The sequence below is a fragment of the Elephas maximus genome, chromosome X, assembly GCF_024166365.1.
Source record: "Elephas maximus indicus isolate mEleMax1 chromosome X, mEleMax1 primary haplotype, whole genome shotgun sequence".
NCBI classification, from domain to species: domain Eukaryota; kingdom Metazoa; phylum Chordata; class Mammalia; order Proboscidea; family Elephantidae; genus Elephas; species Elephas maximus.
In genome coordinates, this window is record NC_064846.1 from 55,023,895 (window position 1) to 55,046,619 (window position 22,725).

General features: G+C 44.4%; 1 protein-coding gene across 1 annotated transcript; it reads left to right on the forward strand.

The window, feature by feature from the left end:
- The first annotated feature begins 10,589 nt into the window (after positions 1–10,589).
- On the forward strand, positions 10,590–21,138 carry LOC126069638 (protein BHLHb9-like). Its single transcript, XM_049873242.1, has 6 exons — positions 10,590–10,682; positions 16,198–16,287; positions 16,695–16,778; positions 17,103–17,181; positions 17,528–18,407; positions 18,510–21,138. The coding sequence occupies exons 5-6, from the start codon at positions 17,830–17,832 to the stop codon at positions 19,633–19,635; spliced, it is 1,704 nt and encodes a 567-aa protein (XP_049729199.1). The 5' UTR covers positions 10,590–10,682; positions 16,198–16,287; positions 16,695–16,778; positions 17,103–17,181; positions 17,528–17,829; the 3' UTR covers positions 19,636–21,138.
- The last annotated feature ends 1,587 nt before the right edge of the window (positions 21,139–22,725 follow it).

Here is a 22,725-nt window from a genome sequence, read left to right on the forward strand (position 1 = left end):
CACAAGAAACCTGTGAATGTCCCCACTTTACACAGGCGGAACCTGAGGCACATAGAAGTTAAGCATGTTGCCTGAGGTGGTACAGCTAGGTTGGAAAACCACAACACAGCCCAATCTGTCGGGTTTCAGAATCAGTGCTCTCAACCTCTCAATAAAGTCAATCATGAATCAATTAAAACAGTGATTGCAACAGCTGAAGGTAGCCACCTATTTTCTTAAACATAATTATAAAATTATGTCGCTTTTCTAAATATTTTTGCAGTGGCAACTGTCAAACTCATTGTTTCTTCTAAGCAGAGCCATATTTTCTCTCACATTCAGTAAAAGTTGCCAGAATGAAGATAATCAGGCAATTGGTGTGGGAAATAAAAAACAGAGAGAAAGAAAGGAAATTTTTTCAAATTAGGAGAGAGTCGAAGCTATGGGGAAGCAGAAAGCCAGAACACAGAGAAAAAGCTATCCAATAGAAAATTAAGACATCTCTCAGCAGAGAAGGTAGACATTTGTCCTACAAATGAATAATTTATGGGAGAGAAAAAAGCCAAGTAGATTCTTTCAGTCTCTTTGATCCATACACACTTTCAAAAATCAATAGCTATTGTGCTGTAAGTAATACCTCCTAATTTGTTTTAAAATAGAGCCATGGGTTTGTTTTCTCTCCTTTAACAAAACACAAGCTGTTTACTGGAGAAACTTTAAAAGCGGAGTAAGGGGCCACCTTGTGACCAGAGCCCGCACTGCAGTTTGAACATCACTGAGCAGGAAGCAGAAAGAGTCACATCAAACCCAAGGACAGAGAAAGGGTGAAAGTAAGAGAATGTTGAGAGGTATACGCTGCCAGTCGTATCTATAAAAAGTTGGTGTTGCAGAAAACCCTAAGGAATCCTCCAGAAAACTACTGAAACTAATAGAAGAGTTTGGCAGAGTCTCAGATTATAAAATAAACATACAAAAATCACTTGGATTCCTCTACATCAACAAAAAGAACACCGAAGAGGAAATAACCAAATCAATACCATTCATAGTAGCCATCAAGAAGATAAAATACTTAGGAATAAATCTTACCAAGGATGTAAAAGACCTATACAAAGAAAACTACAAAGCTCTACTACAAGAAATTCAAAAGGACATACTTAAGTGGAAAAACATACCTTGCTCATGGATAGGAAGACTTAACATAGTAAAAATGTCTGTTCTACCAAAAGCCATCTATACATATAACGCACTTCCGATCCAAATTCCAATGTCATATTTTAAGGGGATAGAGAAACAAATCACCAATTTCATATGGAAGGGAAAGAAGCCCCGGATAAGCAAAGCATTACTGAAGAAGAAGAAGAAAGTGGGAGGCCTCACTCTACCTGATTTCAGAAGCTATTATACAGCCACAGTGGTCAAAACAGCCTGGTACTGGTACAACAACAGGCACATAGACCAATGGAACAGAATTGAGAACCCAGATATAAATCCATCCACGAATGAGCAGCTGATATTTGACAAAGGACCAGTGTCAGTTAATTGGGGAAAAGATAGTCTTTTTAACAAATGGTGCTGGCATAACTGGATATCCATTTGCAAAAGAACGAAACAGGACCCATACCTCACACCATGCACAAAAACTAACTCCAAGTGGATCAAAGACCTAAACATAAAGACTAAAACGGTAAAGATCATGGAAGAAAAAATAGGGACAACCTTAGGAGCCCTAATACAAGGCATAAACAGAATACAAAACATTACCAAAAATGATGAAGAGAAACCAGATAACTGGGAGCTCCTAAAAATCAAACACCTAGGCTCATCTAAAGACTTCACCAAAAGAGTAAAAAGACCACCTACAGACTGGCAAAGAATTTTCAGCTATGACATCTCAGACCAGCGCCTGATCTCTAAAATCTACATGATTTTGTCAAAACTCAACCACAAAAAGACAAACAACCCAATCAAGAAGTGGGCAAAGGATATGAACACACATTTCACTAAAGAAGATATTCAGGCAGCTAACAGATACATGAGAAAATGCTCTCGATCAATAGCCATTAGAGAAATGCAAATTAAAACTACGATGAGATTCCATCTCACACCAACAAGGCTGGCATTAATCCAAAAAACACAAAATGATAAATGTTGGAGAGGCTGCGGAGAGATTGGAACTCTTAGACACTGCTGGTGGGAATGTAAAATGGTACAACCACTTTGGAAATCTCTCTGGCGTTATCTTAAACAGTTAGAAATAGAACTACCATACAACCCAGAAATCCCACTCCTCGGAATATACCCTAGAGATACAAGAGCCTTCACACAAACAGATATATGCACACCCATGTTTATTGCAGCTCTGTTTACAATAGCAAAAAGCTGGAAGCAACCAAGGTGTCCATCAACGGATGAATGGGTAAATAAATTGTGGTATATTCACACAATGGAATAGTACGCATCGATAAAGAACAGTGACGAATCTGTGAAACATTTCATAACGTGGAGGAACCTGGAAGGCATTATGCTGAGCGAAATTAGTCAGAGGCAAAAGGACAAATATTGTATAAGACCACTATTATAAGATCTTGAGAAATAGTAAAAACTGAGAAGAACACATACTTTTGTGGTTACGAAGGGGGGAGGGAGGGAGGGAGGGAGGGAGGGAGAGAGTTTTTTATTGATTAATCAGTAGATAAGAACTGCTTTGGGTGAAGGGAAAGACAACACTCAATACATGGAAGGTCAGCTCAATTGGACTGGACCAAAAGCAAAGAAGTTTCCGGGATAAAATGAATGCTTCAAAGGTCAGCGGAGCAGGGGCGGGGGTCTGGGGAACATGGTTTGAGGGGACTTCTAAGTCAATTGGCAAAATAATTCTATTATGAAAACATTCTGCATCCCACTTTGAAATGTGGCGTCTGGGGTCTTAAATGCTAACAAGGGGCCATCTAAGATGCATCGATTGGTCTCAACCCACCTGGAGCAAAGGAAAATGAAGAACACCAAGATCACACGACAACTAAGAGCCCAAGAGACAGAAAGGGCCACATGAACCAGGGACCTACATCATCCTGAGACCAGAAGAACTAGTTGGTGCCCGGCCACAATCGATGACTGCCCTGACAGGGAGCACAACAGAGAACCCCTGAGGGAACAGGAGATCAGTGGGATGCAGACCCCAAATTCTCATAAAAAGACCATACTTAATGGTCTGACTGAGACTAGAGGAATCCCGGCGGCCATGCTCCCCAGACCTTCTGTCGGCACAGGACAGGACCCATCCCCGAAGACAACTCATCAGACATGAAAGGGACTGGTCAGCGGGTGGGAGAGAGACGCTGATGAAGAGTGAGCTAATTATATCAGGTGGACACTTGAGAGTGTGTTGGCAACTCTTGTCTGGAGGGGGGATGGGAGGATAGAGAGAGAGGGAAGCTGGCAAAATTGTCACGAAAGGAGAGACTGAAAGGGCTGACTCAATAGGGGAAGAGCAAGTGGGAGTACGGAGAAAGATGTATGTAAACTTATATGTGACAGACTGATTGGATTTGTAAACGTTCACTTGAAGCTTAATAAAAGTTAATAAAAAAAAGTTGGTGTTGCTTTTTAAGCATTGGACAAGGTAGACTTTAAGGGAAGGAGCATTTATAAAGATGAAGAGGGGCATTTACTAAAGAAAAAAGATGAATCCACCAGGATGGTATCCATCTTTTATTCATATGCACCTGCTACCCCCCAAAATCAACTCGACCAAAGTGGGTTTGGATTTTGATTTTACTACACAAAAGGTCGGTGATTCGAACCCACCAGCCATGCTCCCCAGGAGAAAGATGTGGCAGTTGGCTTCTGTAAAGTTTACAGCCTTGGAAACCCTATGGGGCCATTCTACTCTGTCCTATAAGGTCACTACGAGTCAGGATCGACTCGACAGGAACGGTTTTGGTTTTTGCTTTCCATTACACATCGATGGCACACAACAACAACAACGACAATAACAGTGACATAAAGGGAATCTCTGGGGGGCCCAAAAGGTTAAGCACTAGAGTGCTAGCAGAAAGGTTGATGGTTCAAATCCACCCAGAGGTGCCTCAGAAGAGAGTAGTGGCTATCTGGTTTTGAAGGTCACAGCCCTGAAAACACTATGGAGCAGTTCTACTCTGCACACATGGAATCAACTTGAGAACAACTAACTAACAACAATGGCATAAGGAAAATAATTAGAATACAAGGGCAAGTAAAAAAAAAAATCCATAACCATACTGGGAAAGAATAATTTAAGTCAGTAATGAATGGTACAATCAGAGTAATAACAGTAAGAACATAGAAAAATTTAAAAAAAGAAAACTATTAAAAATTAGGCCTCAGTGATACATGGAGAACATAGCAGCCAAGAACTTCAGAATAAAAATTAGTTCTTTATTAGTGTACCTGGGATATTTACCAAAATTACCCATACACTAGGGCCATAAAAGAAAACTCAACAAATGTCAAAGATTAAAATCAATGAGAATGTATTTTCAGTCCTTAGTGGAGCTAAGCTCACAATCAAAGCACAAAGATAACTAGAAAGTCTCAGAGTGCATGGAAATCTGGGGAGCCACTCCCAGCAAAACCACCATGTTGTTGTTAGGTGCCTTTTAGTTGGTTCCCACTCATAGCCACCCTCTGTACCACAGAAGGAAACAGTGCCCAGTCCTGTGCCATCCTCACGATCGTTGCTATGTTTGAGTCCATTGTTGCAAGCACTGTGTCAATCCATCTCTTCGAGGGTCCTGCTCTTTTTCACTGACCCTCTACCTTACCAAGCACGATGCCCTTCTCCAGGGAATGGTCCCCTCCTGACAACATGTGCAAAGTATGTGAGACATAGTCTCGCCATCCTAGTTCCCAAGGAACATTGGGGCTGTACTTCTTCCAAGACAGACTTGTTTGTTCTTCTGGCAGTCCGCGGTCTACTCAATATTCCTCACCAACACCATAATTCAAAAACATCAGTTCTCCAGTCTTTCTTCTGCATTGTCCGGCTTTGGCGTGCATAAGTGGCGACTGAAAATATCTTGGCTTGGGATCAGGCTCACCTTAGTCCTCAAAGTGACTTCTTTGCTTTTCAACACCTTAAAGAGGTCTTTTGTAGCAGACTTGCCCAATGAAATACACCATTTGAGTTCTTGCCTGCTGCTTCCATGGGCGTTGATTGTGGACCCAAGTAAAATGAAATCCTTCACAATTTCAATCTTTTCTCCGTTTATCATGATGTTGCTTATTGGTCCAGTTGTGAGGATTTTTGTTGTCTTTATGTTGTAGTGTAATCCATAGTGAAGGCTATAACCTTTGAGCTTTATGAATAAATTCCTCAAGTCCTCTTCACTTTCGGCAAGCAAGGTTGTGTCACCTGCACATCCCTGGTTGTTAATGAGTCTTCCACCAACCCTAACGCGGTGTTCTTCTTCATGTAGTCCTTCTTCTTGGATTATTTGCTCAGCATGCAGGTTGAAACGGTAAGGTGGAAGGATGTAACCCTGACACACGGCTTTCCTGATTTTAAACCATGCGGTATCCCCTTGTTGTGTCGGAAAGACTGCCTCTTGGTCTATGTACAGGTTCTGCACCAGCACAATTAGGTGTTCTGACATACCCATTCTCGGCAATGTTATCCACAATTTGTTATGATCCACACGGTGGAATGCCTTTGCACAGTCAATAAAACACAGGCCGACATCTTTCTGGTATTCTCTGCTTTTAGCCAGGATCCATCTGATGTCAGCAATGATATCCCTCATTAGACGTCCTCTTTGGAATCTGGCTTGAATTTCTGGCAGTTCGCTTTCGATGCACTGCTATAACTGTTTTTGAACTATCTTTGGCAAAATTTTACTGGGGCGTAATATTGATGGTATTGCTCGATAATTTTCGCAATCCGTTGTATAAGCTTTCTTTTGAATGGGCACAAACGTGGATCTCTTCCAGTCGGTTGGCCATGTAGCAGTCCTCCAAATTTCTTGGCATAGGCGAGTGAGCACCTTGAGCGCTGCATCCGTTTGTTGAAACATCTCAACTGTTATTCCGCCAGTTCCCGGAGCCTTGGTTCTCGCCAATGCCTTCAGTGCAGCTTGGACTTCTTCCTTCAGTACCATCAGTTCCTGATCATATGCTACCTCCTTAGATGTTTGAACGTCGACCCGTTCTTTTTGGTACAGGGGCTCTGTGTGTTCCTTCCATATTCTTTTGATGCTCCCTGTGTCGTTCAATATTTTACCCGTAGAATCCTTCAAAATTGCAACTGGAGGCTTGAATTTTTCTTCAGTTCTTTCAGCTTGAGCGTGTTCTTCCCTTTTGGCTCTCTAACTCCAGGTCTTTGCACATTTCGTTATAATACTTTACTTTGTCTTCTCGAGCTGCCCTTCGAAATCTTCTGTTCGGCTCTTGAAGCTATCATTTCTTCCATTCACTTCAGCTATTCTACGTTCAAGAGCAAGTGTCAGAAATAAAAAAAAAAGCTCAGCACGTTAAAGTACACTTCAAACGGAGATGTAATATGAAATTGAACATTTTAAAAATAAGATCTACTAAATTTCAGTAAGAACAGCTAGAATCTGGCACTTGAGCTACTACACATTTCTTCCCCCTGCCCCTCCCAGCTTAGTGTGACCCTAGGTGGGTGTGGCCAAGAAGACAAGACATTCTCCTCCTTCAGCTCCCGGTCAATTACTAGAGTATTTCCCTGAGAGGGGCAGGTAAACTTGATTTCTCATCCCTTCCAAGCTCTGTGTTTAAAAGAAACTAAAGTGAGAGGGCAGGAGCTCCCTTCCTTCATCCAGCCCCCACTTGTATGATGGATGTTCTAACCCAGGCATGGAAGGCCAAGAATTCGGGGTCCCCATCTGCTTTCATCACAACTTGCTTGTTAGGGTGCAGGGACCCTGCTAGGAGAGGCAAGGTCACAAGACCAGAGGCTGCTGTTCCTGCCCAGCATACTGCTCACAAGGCAGAGGTGTCCTTCACAGAGAAGCAAGCACTGTTCCCACCCCCAAGATCTGGAGCAGCGGCTTATGGGGAGAGGCAAGCCATAAGAAGACAGAGCTTTTCCAAAAGAACTGACTGAATTTGGAACAGGCTTTGGGGAAGTTCAAGCCTGTTAGGGATTGAATTGTGTCTCCCTGAAAGATACGTTGAAGGCCAAGCCCCCTGAAACTGTAAATGTGACCTTGTTTAGGGAAATAGGGTCTCTGATTATCAGTTAAGCCATTTCGGAGTAAGGCGGGTCTTAGTCCTACTCCTTTCTGAATGGTGTTATAGAAGGAGAGGGTCACACACAGGGTGAAGACAGATGCCATGTGATGATGGAGGCGGATGCTTCTGTAAGCAGCAAAGGAACACCAGGAAGTGGCAGCAGCCACCAAAAGCTGGGCGAGAGGCATGGAACAGTTCCTCTCTCAAAGTCCCCAGAAGGAGTCAACATGGCCGAGACCCTGGTTTGGACTGCTGGCCTCCAGAACTGTGGATCATGGTGGTTTGGCCCTTAATCTTTACGAAAGGCCCCTATCTATTTCTAATACTTATTCCCTTTATGTGTGCATTTTAAATATTTTTAGAGGTACATCAGTTACCTCTTTTGGTTAGTATTGGCGTGATCCATCCTCTCTTCCCCTCCGACTTTGAAAATTTCTGTGTTTTTAAGTTACGTCTCTTGATGCATCTTACAGTTTTTCTTTTTGATTCCTATCTCACAATCATTGTTTTTAGTACATTTGCATTGGATGTAATTAGTCACGTATTTGTTTTTAAGTCTATCATTTTACTATTTTCTCCCTGTACTACCTGTTTTACGGTCCTGCTTTCTCTCATTCAGTTGTTTCTTTTGGGTAAATCAATCATTTTCTGATGTATTACTCCATTTCTCCCTCAATTAGCTTGTCGTACACCCTTTTATGATTCTTTTCATGGTTATCCTAAATTTTAGAACGCGCATCTTCAAGTCACTGGGGTCTATGATAAGGGCACGTACTTTAGCACTCCCCTGTCAAGGTTAGGGCCTTAGGACATTTTAGCAGCAGTTACCACCTCCAGACTTTTCTGCGACTGTTTTAACGCGTTTTAATTCTACGTATTATTTAAATCCCCAAGGAAATTATTATGAACGCCTTATAGTCAATATTTATTTAAATTCACTCACACTTTGACCTGCCGCACCAATCTTCATCCGTCCCTGTATTACTCTGTGTCTGTCTAGGATCATATTTATTCTGTTTGAACAACTTCTGTCTTTGGATGGGCATCTGCCGCACATGAATTCTTGCTTTGTCTGAAAGCCTTGTATGTCCCTTCGTCTGTGCAGATTATTTTTGCTTGGCACAGAACTCTGTTTTGGTGCTCATTTCTTTTCACCACTTAATAATGTCACTCTGTTGTCTTTTGATCACCGCTGTTTTTGTTCAAAGGTGAGTTATCCGTTGTACTGGTTCTTCTTTCATGGTAATGGTCCTTTTTGACAGGGGTGATTTTACTATTTTCTTTTCTTTTTAAATACCGTTTTATTGTGTTTTTGGTGAAGGTTTACACTGCAGTTTATGTTCCCATTCAACAATTTCTACAGCGGTTGTTCGGTGACATTGGTTACCTTCTGTTCTTTACACAACGCACGAGCATTGTCTTCATCTGTGTTCCGGCTGATCCGTTTCCGGTCATCTGGTTTCCCTGCCCCCCTATAGTCTCATCGCTGTTTCAAAGTAATTGTTAACCACTTGGTCTCAATAGTTTCCTTTGGATTTGTTCTTCAGTAGTTTTATTATCACGTACATAGATGTGGGTGTGTGCTTATTCTACTTAGGTTTCCTAAAAACTTCTTGAACGTGTGGCTTGATGTTTTTCATCAGTTTTGGAAAACCCTCATCAATTATCCCCATTCAGTTTTTTTCTCTCTGTCTGTCTCTCCGTCTTCTGTGAATCCAGTTAGTCATGTGTTAGAATGTGTCACCTTGGCCCTCATACTCTTGTCCGTATGTCCATCCTTTTTTCTCTCTGTGCCTCAGTCTGGTCGTTTTTCTGATCTATCTTCCAGTTTACAAGTTTATTAATCCTCTCTTGTGATGTGTCTATGCTACTGCTAAACCCAATGAGCTATTAATTTCAGTTACTGAGTTTTGAAATTTGAGTGAACTCACATGGAGAGGTTTGTCGTATATCACATACTCCATAATATCCATTCTTTGACTTTCTTTGTGAAATAATGAATATTACCGGCATTTTTAGAAACCTTGTAGGGTAAAAACATCACAAAGTTTAGTAAAGCAAAAAAGAAAGTTTTATTCGGCATATATTCAAAACGGGCAAAAGCGGGAAGCGGAGAAACACGCTGCTGCAGCCGTGTCTGCCCGAGTCCGAGGAAATATTACAGAATAGACAAAAGTGGGAAAAGGGACAGGCATGCTGCCATAGCCATGTCTGCTGGGCTCTAAGGAATGTCACAGAGTCATCAGTATATACTAACATCACAAATGGGCAAAATCTTTGAAAGCTCTGCCTTTTCACAGATTGGCTAGAAACTGTGATCCTACATTTTAAATTGTCTTTCTTAACAACCTTTTGTACAGGTTTCAGGAGCGATATTCAGGAGGGTCTTCACTGGTCCAGCAAATTTTCTGTTCAGTAAATGCTAACAGTAAAAGATAAGTGTGGAAACTCTTTCGTGTTCTGTTTGATGCCCCGGTACCAAACCAAACCCAGTGCCGTCGAGTCGATTCCGACTCATGGCAACCCTGTAGGACAGAGTAGAACTGCCCCATAGAGTTTCCAAGGAGCGCCTGGCGGATTCCAACTGCCGACCCTCTCTGGCTAGCAGCTGTAGCACTTAACCACTACACCACCAGGCTTTCCCTCTATTTGCTTACCTTATGTGAAAGGTTCCCTAAAAGGTATTTTCCTCCCTGAAAGATATTTTCCAAGATTATTCCAGCTATTTTTTCTTTATACCTTGGGGCCCAGTTGATGCGTCCTTGTGAATCCTTGTGAGCCCAGCTCCAGGGGGGGTCACATTCTCTATGCTCAAGGACAGGGAATAATGATTCCAATATTATTTCTTAAATCTGAAATAGATAAAAATGCATTTGCCATGATTTTAGTACCCCAACAGAGCAAAACTTCAGTTTTTTAATTCTGTTTTTGGAATATTCCGGAGCCCTGGTGCTTCAGTGGTTCAGAGCTCGGTTGCCAACAAAATGTTGGCAGTTCGACTCTACCAGCCGCTCTTTGGAATCCCTATGGGGCGGCTCTACTTTGTCCTAGAGGGTCACTATGAGTTGGAATTCACTCGATGGCAAAGGTTTTTTTTTTTTTTTTAACAATATTTTTTTCTTTTTATTCACATTTAACCTTTTTCCATTTTTAATTAAAAATTGTATTTTGAGAAAAGTGTAGATTCACATGCTGCTGTAGGAAATAATACCGAGATAACTGAAGGGCAGAAGGAAAAGGCACGGGGTGGGGGGGGGTGGGAGACGTGGGGGAGGGTGGGAACGGGGGGAGGGTTTGTGCGGGCGGCGGGGAACGGCTGTGTGTAGGCGTTTCCGGTGTCCAGAGCAGCCCGTGCTTCGCGGTTGCCATAGAAACACGTCGTCAAGATGGCGACCGTGACGCCTTTTCAATAGACCCGGACGTGGCCCGCCGGAGGGAGCAGATTCCTGCCTCGAGGTGTTTGGGATTCAGCGGTAGGTATGGGTGCTCACGCCCTGGGTGTCGGGAGTCCAAGGGGTCCCAGAGCCAAGTGGCCTCTTTCCCGCTTTGGGACTCGGTGCCCGGGTGTCTGCTCAGGGAGAGAGACTGGTTCTCGTGGTCCCGTCTGGCCCGACTGAGCGTGGTGTTCTGCTCCAGGGGTGCCCTGGAGGTGCTCTACATCCACAGGCAGGGGCGATGAGAGAGGGTCTTGGGTGGAGAGAGACAGAGGGGGGAAGAGAGCATGTGTGCATGAATATGTGTGTGCATCTCTGCAGCTGGAGTGTGTGTGTGTCACTGCAGCTGCCTGGAGTGTTTACCGTGACAGAGAGGGGAAGAGAGCTTGTGTGCATGTATGTGTGTGCATCTCGGCAGCTGGAGTGTGTGTGTCCGTTTCGCTGCAGCTGCCAGGAGAGTTTATTGTGACAGAGAGTGGAAGAGAGCTTGTGTGCATGTATGTGTGTGCATCTCTGCAACTGGACTGTGTGCGTGCGCGCGCGCGCGCGCGCTTCATCCCAGCTACTGGGAGTGTTTACTGTGAGGTAACTCGAGTTAGTTAATGTGCATCACGTCGGTCATACTGAGTTCCTAGCGCATATTAGGAACCGAGTCAGGCTTGTTGACTGTTTTTCCTGGGCTTACGTGGCCAGCGTGGGTACCATGGGGGCTGGGTGACTGCTGTGGGATTTGGTGCGGACTGAGCCGACATTTATGATTCTTGCTTGCACCGCTTATTACTATGATAGTTGTCAGGTGTTGCTTTCCTAATTCCTTCTAGATTTATTACTCAGCATTTGAGTGTAGAGTAGAGCTTATCTCCCTTATCTTTCCATCTACCTATCCGTTTATGTATTTATTTATATCAGTAAGACTCATAGGTGCCTATTTTGCTCAAAGGTTTACCATCTGTTATTATTATTGCTTATTTTGATGGTCATTTTGTCTCCAAAATGGCCGGTGGAAGCCTCTTCAAGTTGGCCCCTGTGTCCGTTTGACACCTCCCTAGTGTTCTTTGAGGATGTACTTTGCCCTGGGAGCCTATTTCCCTATCTGTAAGGGCAGTAACCCTGGTGCTGTAGTTGTTAAGTGTTTGGGCTGCTAACGAAAAGGTCGGCAGTTCGAATCCACCAGCAGCTCCTTGGAAACTCTGTGGGGCAGTTCTACTCTGTCCTATAGGGTCGCAATGAGTCGGAATGGACTTGACGGCAAAGGGTTTGGTTTTTGGGTGTAAGTGCAGCAATGATGCCTGCCTCGGAGCATTGCTTTGAGGATTTGAAGAGAAAACGTCTGAAAATAAAACCCCACAGCATGTGGCATCTGTAGAACTCAGCACGTGTGGGTTCCTCATTCCACCTTTGCCTCCCTCGTTCTGTGAACACCATGCTTCTTTTTGAATGCCGTTTTATTGTGTTTTCAGTGAAGGTTTACCCAGCAGTTTATGTTCCCATTCAACAATTTCTACACCAGTTGTTCAGTGACATTGGTCACATTCTTCACAATGCATGAACATTCTCATTATTTCCCTTCTGGTTGTTCCATTTCCATTAATCTAGTTTCTCTGCCGCCTTACATTCTCATCATTGTTTTAAAGTAATTGTTGACCATTTGGTCTCAATGTTTTCTTTTTGATGTATTTTTTAGTAGTTTTGCTATGATGTGCTTATATTGCGTGTGTGTCTTTGTTTATCCTACCTACTTACGTTTCATAGAACTTCTTGAATATGTGGCTTGACATTGTTCATCAGTTTGGGGAAACCCTCATCAGTTATCTTTGCAAATATTGCTTTTTCCCCATTCAATTTCTCTCTCTCTCTCTCTCCCTTTTTTCTCTCTGTCTCTCTCTTCATCTCCTGTGACTCCAATTAATCACGTGTTAGAATGTGCCACCTTGGCCCTTATACTCTTGTGTTTCCATCTTTTTTTCTCTCTGTGCCTCAGTCTGGATATATTTCTGATCTATCTTCAAGCTCTGGAAGGTGGAGTTCTACTCTGTCCTATAAGGCCGCTATGAGTTGGAATCGACTCCATGGCAACGGGTTTTGGCTATCTTCAAGTTTACTAATCCTCTCTTGTGCTGTGTCTATGCTACTGCTAAACTCAGTGAGGTATTTATTTCAGCTCCGGTTATTCTTCAATTTGCGTGAACTCACAGTGAGAGGGTTTGTCGTGTATAAAATACTCCATAATATCGACTATTTGACCTTTTCTTTGTTAAATAATAAATATTAATGGAATTTTTAGAAATAGATGAAAATCCATTTGCCATGATTTTAGGGGCCAACATGGCAAAATTCCAGTTTTTTATTCTGTCTATGCAATATATATTTTTTATTATTCACATAATTAAAATTTTATTTTGAAGAAAATTGTAGATTCACATGTGGTTGTGGGAAGTATTACCGAGAGATCTGAAGGGCACAGGTGTTGTGCTTTCAGCAAAGGACTGGGAGGGGGGCCGCAGCCCTGCGTAGGTGTTTCCGGTGTCCAGAGCAGCCAGTGCTTTGCGGTTGCCATAGAAACCCGACGTCTAGCTGGGGATTGTGACGACTTTTTTATAGACAGGGACGTGGCCCGCCAGGAGGAGCAGGTTCCTGTCGTCCGGTGTTTGGAATTCAGCGGTAGGTATGGGTGCTCATGCCCTGGGTGTGGGGAGATAAGGGACCCCAGAGCCAAGGGGCGATTTACTGCTTTGAGACTCGGTGTCCCGCTGTCTCGTCAGCTGGAGAGACAGGCCGTCTTGGTCCCTGCTGGCCCGAGGGAGCGTGGTTTCCTGCTGCAGGGTTGTCCTGGAGGTGCTCTCCATCCACAGACAGGGGCGATGAGAGAGGGTCTTGGGAGGAGAGAGACAGGGGAAAGAATATGTTTCCGTGTGTGTGTGTGTGTGTGTGTCTGCATCTCTGCAGCTGAAGAGAGAGAGGGCGCGCGTGCGCGTGTGTGTGCATATGGCTGCAGCTGCGGAGAGTGTTTATTGTGAGAAATACTTGAGATCGTCTGTGTGCGTCATGTCGGTCCCATAGAGTTCCTAGCCCATATTATGAACCAAGTCAGGTTTGTTGGTTTTTTTTTTTTTTCCGCCAGATTTACGTGGCCAGCATGGGTACCATGGGAGCTGGGTGACTGCTGTGGGATTTGGTGCAGACTGAGCCTCCATTTATGATTCTTGCCTGAACCACTTATAACTATGACAGTTGTCAGGTGTTGCTTTCCTAATTCCTTTTAGATTTATTAATTAGCATTCGACTGTATAGTAGAGCTTTCCCTTCTGCCTTATCTGTTTCTCCATCTATCTATCTATGTATTCATTTATATCAGTAAGACTCATAGATTCCTATTTTGCTCAAATGATTACCATCTATTACTGTCGTTGTTTATTTCGATGGTCATTTTGCCCCAGAAGTGGCCAGTGGAAGCCCTTTCGAGTTGGTTTCTGTGTCCGTTTGACACCTCCCTAGCATTCTTTGAGGATGTACTTTGGCCTCTGAGGCCATTGCCCCATCTGTAAGGGAAGTAACGATGCCTGCCCCAGAGCATTGTTTGAGGACTTGAAGAGGAAAAGTCTGAAAATAAAACCCCACAGCGTGTGGCACCTGTGGGCCTCAGCAAATGTTGGCTCCCCATTCCACCTTTGCCTCCTCTGTTGTGTGAACGCCATGCTTCTGACGTTAGCATAATAGCAGAGCTAGCAGAGAGCGTAGATGGAAATGAACTAGCAAGCAGGGATAAACCCACATTTCACTGTGTGTGAGCTTCAGTGTCACCACCGTGTGCCAGAGGGCGCTGTCCGATGGAGCTGGGGAAGAGGAAAAGCCTCCTGCACCGCTTCCAGTTCACTGAGTGGGGATAGGCCAAGAGAGTCATCACCCCTGCCCCTTCCGTTTCGTGTGCTTTCCTGCCTCTTACTTTTCTCTTATTTCATGGGCTTGCTTATCCTCTTCCTCTCCCTACTAGCATAACATCAGAGAATGAGGATAAAGAGCTAAGGGTTGAATGTGCAGTGAAACCTGTGAAAGCCGGAACTTGACAGGTCTGCCATGTTTTTCTGGTTCTCACAAGTTTTCCACATTTGTCAGGGTGCAGTCTTACCACTTTTCTATGGCTCATTTTAGTGGAAAATATTTGAGTTTCTTCTCTGACAGGTCTGAGCCTTATATAGTTTCTGGCTCTCCCAGGTTTTTCTGTGTCTATTGTTTTCAGAAATTTGACTATTCGGATGTCACCTTGTGTATTTAAGGATAGCAATGAGGTGATATCCTACGTATAGTTTTGTAAACTGCCTTTTGTCAACAAACATCATATTATGAAAAGCAATCCATGCCTATCAACTGAAAAGTTCACGGTTAGAACCCAGCAAGAGGGGCCTGTAAAGATCTGCTTCCGAATGTTCAGAGCCTTGAAACCTTATCAGCAGTTCTACTGTGCAACACACGGGGTCACCCTGAGTTGGAGTCACTGGAGGGCAACTAACAACAACAACAGCCTATTTATCTCAAACAAATGGGCTGGATGAGGAGCGGGTGGGCTTTCGCAGGAAGGGTCCATGTAAATAAACAGGGTAGTGTCACTCCAACCTCCTGGCTTGGGATCTGTCATGGATTAAATTGTGTCCCCACAAAATATGTGTCAACTTGGCTAGGCCATGATTCCCAGTATTATGTGAGTGTCTACCATTTTGTCATCTGATGTGATTTTCCGGCGTGTTGTAAACCCTACCTGGATGGTGTTAATGAGGCAGGATTAGAGACAGTTATGTTAACGAGGCAGTGCTGAGTCTACAAGTTTAGGTTGTGTCTTAAGCCAATCTCTTTCTGAGATATAAAAGAGAGAAGTGAGCAGAGAGACAGGGGGACTTGATACCAACCAGAAACAAGAGCCAGGAGAGTAACCTGTTCTTTGGACCTGGGGTCCCTGTGCTGAGAAGTTCCTCGACCTGGGAAGATTGATGACAAAGACCTTCCCCCAGAGCTGACAGAGACCGAAAGCCTTCCCCTGGAGCTGGTGCCCTGATTTGGGACTTCTAGCCTCCTAGACTGCGATAGAGTACATGTCTCTCTGTTAAAGCCATCCACTTGGGGTATTTCTGTTACAGCAGCACTAGATAACTAAAACGGGATCTATTTTCTCAAGATGCAAGCCTGCTTATACACTGAGGTACAGGAATGGGGACTCAGAGTCGAGGGAAATGCTTTCTGAGGGGCCAGTTGATAATATTTGAAGTCAATCGGCTCCAGGTTCTGGTTCTGGAAACGCACACTCCCATCTCCACCCACCCCTCCCAGCCCCTTTCATTTTGGTGCAGAAGTAATGCCACAGAAGATTTCACAGAGTTCCTGAGAGTGGAGATCTGAGGAGCTGTGAGAATTTAAGAAGTTCATTTACCTACTTCATCCCTGATTCTGGAAAAGGAAGGGTTGGAAGCTGAATTCTGGAAATGTGTGCATTAAACTCTATTTTTCCACCACTGCCAACATAGTCTCTTGCTGTTTTGCTGAATGCCCCTCCATCTTTCTGTAGGGTGTGGTGCTTCTCCAGGAGGAGGACTCTCCTTTGGTAGGGAGGTGGACATCTCCTGAGGACCCCCGCTGTGTGGGCAGGCTCCCATAGGTAAGTGAGGTAGGATCTAGGTATGAAGCACGTGGGGAAGGTGAGGGGGCACGTAATGCTATTATTGAAATAATAGTTCCCACTATCTTCTCTGCGTGCTTTCTAAATATAGTTGCCCGTGTTCTACTACGACCCCTGCACCTCATGTTTTTGTTCAGGGAAGGAGCTGTGGCCTCTGCTGGGAAATGGCTGACTTCAGAGTTGCGGGGAGGGGTATTCAGACAGGCTGTATGTCTGGGGTGAGTTGGCTGGGGAATCACTGGAGGAGACCCAGACAGGTGGTAGGCATTTAACATGGCCTTGAATATATAAAAGCTAATGTTATAACCCTTGTCGTGGGTGTTGGGCCATCTGCTAATCCCCCTGTTTCTTCTTTTTTTCTGCCCTGTCTTTCTGTCTATCAATAGCTCTGTCCCTTTCCTATAGATGTCTGTAGGGAGCAGTTCTCTTGGAAGTTAAGAAAGAAGACAAACTATTAACTTGGATCCAAGGTGGGTATGAGCATGAGTACCCCCGTTGACGGGGGGTGGGGGTTGGCTGTTGGCAGTCGGGTGAGACCAGATCACATCTTGGACCATTGACTTCCAGCTTTCCAGACACCTCTGCCCTCACGCATTTGTGTACAGGAAATGGGGGTGGGTGAGCCAGGATCATGTCTATAGAGCGATTGGTAGATACCGGGGTTGGAAATGGGGAAGGAAGTGATGCCAAGAGGGTCCAAGGACGTCGGCTATGTTGCATAACCAGTGCTGTAGATTTGGAAAGGCAGATGTTTGTTGGATTGAGAGACCACCCTTGTGTGTTTTTGCCCATAGATCTGCCTGTGGATCTGCTGTAGAGCTTGTCAACTTTGGAAGCAAGGAAGGAGGGGAGAATCGCACCGGATCAGTGCAGGTTGGCGTGAGAACGAGGCCTGCCTGGGTAGACCTGTAGGGGAGTGGTGTACACCAGCATGGGGTCAGAAGGGCTGGGTGCTCCTTAGCCTCTCTTGCTCTCATCTCAGCAAGCTTTCCCACGGTCCGTGCTCCTGTTTGATGCAGAGGAAAGAGTGTGTAGGGCCTGGGCCGGGTATTGTTTGGGAGTAGTGGGAGCGTGGAAGGGATAAAATGAGGACGCATTTTATCGACTTGTACCACACAGTCAGTCTCTGCTCTTCCTTTCATGTCTCTCTATGTGACTTTGTGCATAGAGCAGTACAGTGGGAAGAGACTCAGAGCCCCGTTTCATTCTTCCAACTCAGGTCCGTCTGCAGTGCTAGCTGTGGTGGCCTCGGAGTGGCAGAAGACCATCCCTCTGAGCAGGTCTGCACCCAGGAGCCGTCATCTTCCTCCAGCCTGAGTGTGCCTCTGCCCTCTGTCTGTATCATTAACAGAGGCTGTGTGTTTTCAAAGGGGACTCTGTGACTGTCGAGCCGACAATTGACTCTGACTGTTGCTTCCAAGGCTATAGGCTGACCCAGTGAAAGAGTGTTAAGACACTGACCCGAGACACCTTGAGTTGTAAGGCCGATACCGAATAGGGCTATATAACGAGACTTCAGCCATGTCTGAGGATAAGAGTGGAACCCATGCTAAAACTAGGAAAGGGGCCAGCATAAAGGCTGAAGCAGAAAGGGAGGCTACTGGCATAGTCAAGGCCAAGGCAGGGTTTGAGACATATGCAGTAGCAGAGAGGAAGGGAGTGTCTGAGGCTAAGGTTGTAACTGAGATGAAGGCAAGAGCCCTGTCAGAGCCTACGGCTCTGGTCAAAGGCGTGGCTAAGGCCATGCCTAGATCCTGGGCCAGGTCAGGGGAGGAGATGAATACAGACTTTGGTCCGAGGTCTGAGGATAAGGCCGCTGTGGTATCTGGTTTTTCTTGTGTGGCTGAGGAGAGTGCTGCATCTGGGGCCACACACAAAGATGAGACTGATACTGATGCCTGGTTCTGGGCTGGGGAAGAGACCAGTATCGGTTCCTGGTTCTGGAACAGGGAAGAGGCTGGTGGTGATCAGACGAACGCTAAGGACGAAGGTGAAACTGATATTGGTGCCTCAATCAATACTGAGGAGTTGGGAATAGAGGCTGCTACTGGGGCCAGCTGGAAGCCTAGGCCAGGGGCGGAGGAGGAGGAGGAGGACGAAGAGGAGGAGGAGGAGGACGAAGAGGAGGAGGGGGAGGAGGACGAAGAGGAGGAGTGGGAGGACTACGAAGAGGAGGAGGAGGAGGAGGAGGAGAGGAAAGTCGTTATTTGGAAGTGGTTCTGGGATGGAGGTAAAATTAGTTTTGACCCTAATCCTAGACCCTTGTACAGGACAGTTAGGCCCCGGGTAACGTGTGAAATTGATGAAAGAAATAGGCCCAAGGACGGGTCTGAGGTAACTGTCTGGCCCAATGGCCCTGCTGAAATTCCGGCATCGTTGGCATCTGGATACCAGGTCCCATCGAGGACAAGGCCCCTTTCCTATACTGCCCAGTCCTCAGGTGAGAAAAACACGGGTTCCCTGCCTGCGGCAGAAGCCGGTCTTCGTGAGGGCACTTCCATATGCCTACAGTCTATAGACGCGTACCCATTTGATTCTGAGACTTGCACTCAGGCCATAGAGAAGATCAGAGGGCAGATCAGGATCAGGGAGCTGAATGGGATTAGGCCATTTCCTTGCCCTTGCAAAATGGAATGCCGCCTGAATTCTGAGGACTTTGAAAAACTTGTTAGCTTACTTAAGTCAAATGCTGATCCTGTCATTCATAAAATAGCTCAAATTGCAATGGGTGTCATCAAGGTTCATCCCCTTGCCCAAGAGCTCATTAATGAGATGGGTGTGCTGACTGTTATTGAAAGCTTGCTCCATTTTCGATTGCCAAACGTGACAAGAAAGACTGAAATTACTCTGAATCCCATTTCTGTGGAGGAAAGACAACGCAGGAATATAATACATGTTGTGCATATGTGTAAGGAAACCGTGTCTTTTCCCTTGAACTCACCTGGTCAGCGATCTGGATTAAAGGAATTAGGGCAGCTGAGTGCTGACCGTAACCATCACTTCATTGTTGCCGCTTACCTTCCAGAGCTTTCCCGTATGCTATCCCTGGGAAATCATAAAACCAGAAATCTGGTTTTGAAAGTACTTTTGAATATGTCTGAAAATCCCATTGCAGCAAGAGACATGATGAACATTGAGGTATTGTCAGCATTAAAACTCATCTTTCACCAGAAAGAGGCAAAAGCCAATCTTGTTACTGCCGTGGCCATATTTGTTAATATAAAGGAGCATATCAGAAGGGGATTGATTGTAGTTGTTAATCCCGTGAGTTATAATGAACTCAAGGCCGTGTTCCGTGAAGCTAAAACGATTATTGAAAAATTGTAAAATGAGCCAGAAATAAAAGAGAAAACTTGGAACAATCTCCAAACTTTAATAGGCTGTATGTTCCCAAAGAGCCTTGCATAATGCTGTGCTTATCACCATGTGCACGTTATAAATTGCATCTTTAACGTGATGTTACTTGTGACAGCCTCTGGGTTTGAGCTAGATCATATTTGGATATCAAATGAATATTACCCCTTGAGCCGAAAATACCTGTTGATCTTCATCCTGTCTAGTTTGGGAGATGTGTAGCATTTTCCGTAAGGAGATGGTGAACCAACATTGGAAGTAAGCCAGCTTGTTCATTAGTATCTACATAGATCCATTTGTGGCTTCACGTGGCAAAAAACGAAAAGCAAAACAAAACAAAAAAACCCTTGAGTTTATAGTCTAGTTGCAGAAATAAGGCATATACACACAGAAATATGAGCGCCAGTACCGACAGCGTATATATGCTCGTAGCCAAACGTGCCCTCTTGATCCTTAAAGGAAGCAGGGATTGCTACAGTGTAGACTGTTTAATGTAAAAGGAATAACTGTTTTCCCTATTCCACCTGCATCACACAACTCATTCTACAACACGTAAACGGACCTGAGTCTCAGTCAAAAGGTCATGTTAGTTTATTTAATTTTTTATCTCGGTACCACATTTGGAGTTCTCATATTGTCAGGCTATTTGGTTTATGTCAGTGTCATCTCTTACAGAAAGAAAGGAAGGAGGTTTGCAGGGGAAACATTCCCCGAGTGCCTACTCTACGTCAGACACTGTTGGCACCACATTTTACAGGTTTTTTTTTTTTTTCTGTCTCTCACGATGATCCTGTTGGATAGGCTACTAGTATTTCGTTTTATTGTAAGTCATTAATCTGGGTACTCTCCAATGAGAATCCGAGGTGTTTAATTTTTTTCCTACAACCCCACAGCTGGCAAGTGGCATAGCTGTTTTGTCTGGTAACCATGTTTGTCTGATACCGAAACCCACTCTCACCACACTGCCTTACAGTCCCCCTTCACTTTTTCCCATGGTGGTCTTCAAGGCTCAGGGATTATTTGGTTTTAATGGCTCAATTCTGCTGCGGATGATGTCCCTGCCGGGCTTGCAATTCTTAACATTTAAATTTCTCCAATCTGGCCATGTCAGTTAGGCTTTTGGCTCCACCTGGCTGGAGGTCAGGAGAAAAGTCTGGGATGAATAGATGGGTTTGGCCCAACAGTCGACCCAGAGCGGCAGCTGTCTCAACCCACAAGATGGTGATTTCTGGAAGTCTGTATGGTCCAGAAAGTATTCCCAGGAGTTTGGCCTGTGGCTGAGTTCTGTAAGTCTTATGGCAGGAAGTACAGCCCATGGTCTGAGCTAAAGAGAAAGTTTCTGTGTGTGAAAGTATCGGGTTATACGCTTTAAGACTTTTACACAGTTAAACGAAATCATGTTCTCAGTGCTGTTTGTAACATGCTTTTTCCCTAGCAGTATATTGTGAAGATCTTTCCATGTCAATAAATGTAGTTCTAAAGCATATTTTCGAATCGTGTAATATTTTGGTATGTAGTCTCCCGATTTTTTCTTTCCATATTTCCTAATATACATATGTACACATTTATTCTTTTGCAAAAATGGGAGAGTGGTATTCTGCAACTTGCCTTTTCCTCGTCATTATTTTCCTAATTCATTATTGTAGAGATCTGTCACATGCTTTTTATTAATAGCTTCATTGAGGTTTAACTGACAGACACTAAACTGCACGTATTTGGTAAGTTTAGAGATACGTATTCATGCATGTCACCATCACCACAATCAAGATAGTCACCATATCCATCTCCCCCCAACAGCTACTTCATGCCCCTTGGTAATCCCTCCCTCCCAACCCTCCCTTTGTTTCTCCTCCCCCCGCCCCCCACCCCGCCCCAGGCCACCATTGATCTTCTTTGTATCCACATAGTTTTCATTTTCTATAAATGGATTCATACAGCGTGTACTCTTTTTCTTTTTTAGGGGGAGGGGTTGTTACTGGCTTCTTGCACTCAGCATAATTATTAGACATTCATCCATGTTGTATGTGTTAATAGTTCACTGCTTCAAATTGCCAAGTAGTATTCCATTCCGTGGTTATACCACATTTTGTTTATTCTCCTGTCGAAGGACATTCGGGTTGTTTCCAGCTTTTGGAGATTATTAATAGAGGTGCTGTAAACATTGGTAGACATATGCTTTTATTCCTCTTGGGTAAATGGCAAGGAGTGGAATGGCTGGCTCATATAGTAGGTATACATTTCACTTTTACATTTTCCTAAGTGGCTGTGCCGTGTTACATTACCACAAGCTGTGTGTGAGGGTTCCCATTCCTCTCCATCCCTGCTAACACCTGATGTGGTCAGTCTTTTTTCATTTTAGCCATATGGCATTGTGGTTGTAATTTGCATTGCTCTGGTGAGCAATGATGTTGAACATCTTTTCATACGCATGTTTGCCATCCACGTATATCCAGTGAAGAATATGTGTGACTCTTTTGCCCAATTTTAAAAAGTGGATTCTTTTTTTAATACTTTTTTCATTGTACTTTAGATGAAGGGAGACCCTGGTGGTGTAGTGGTTAAGTGCTACGGCTGCTGACCAAAGGGCCGACACTTTGAATCCGCCAGGCGCTCCTTGGAAACTCTATGGGGCGGTTCTACTCTGTCCTATAGGGTCGCTATGAGTCAGAATCGCCTCGATGGCACTGGGTTTGCTTTTGGTTTGTGTTTAGATGAAGGTTTACAGAACAAACAATTTTCTCATTAGTTACTACACATATTGTTTTATGAGATCGATTAAGAAGCCCATGACATGTCAACATTCTCCCTTCTCAACCTTGGGTTTCCTGTTACCAGCTTTCCTGTCCCCTCCTGCCTTCTAGTCCTTGTCCCTGGACTGGTGTGCCCGTTTAGTCTCGTTTTGGTTTATGCGTCTGTCTGATCTTTGGCTGAAGGGTGAACCTCGGGAGTGACTTCATTACTGAGCTAAAAGAGTGTCCGGGGGCCATACTCTCGGGGTTTTAGGTAGTTTTCTTATTGATTTTTAAGAAAATTTTTTAATATATTGTGGATACAAGTCCCTGA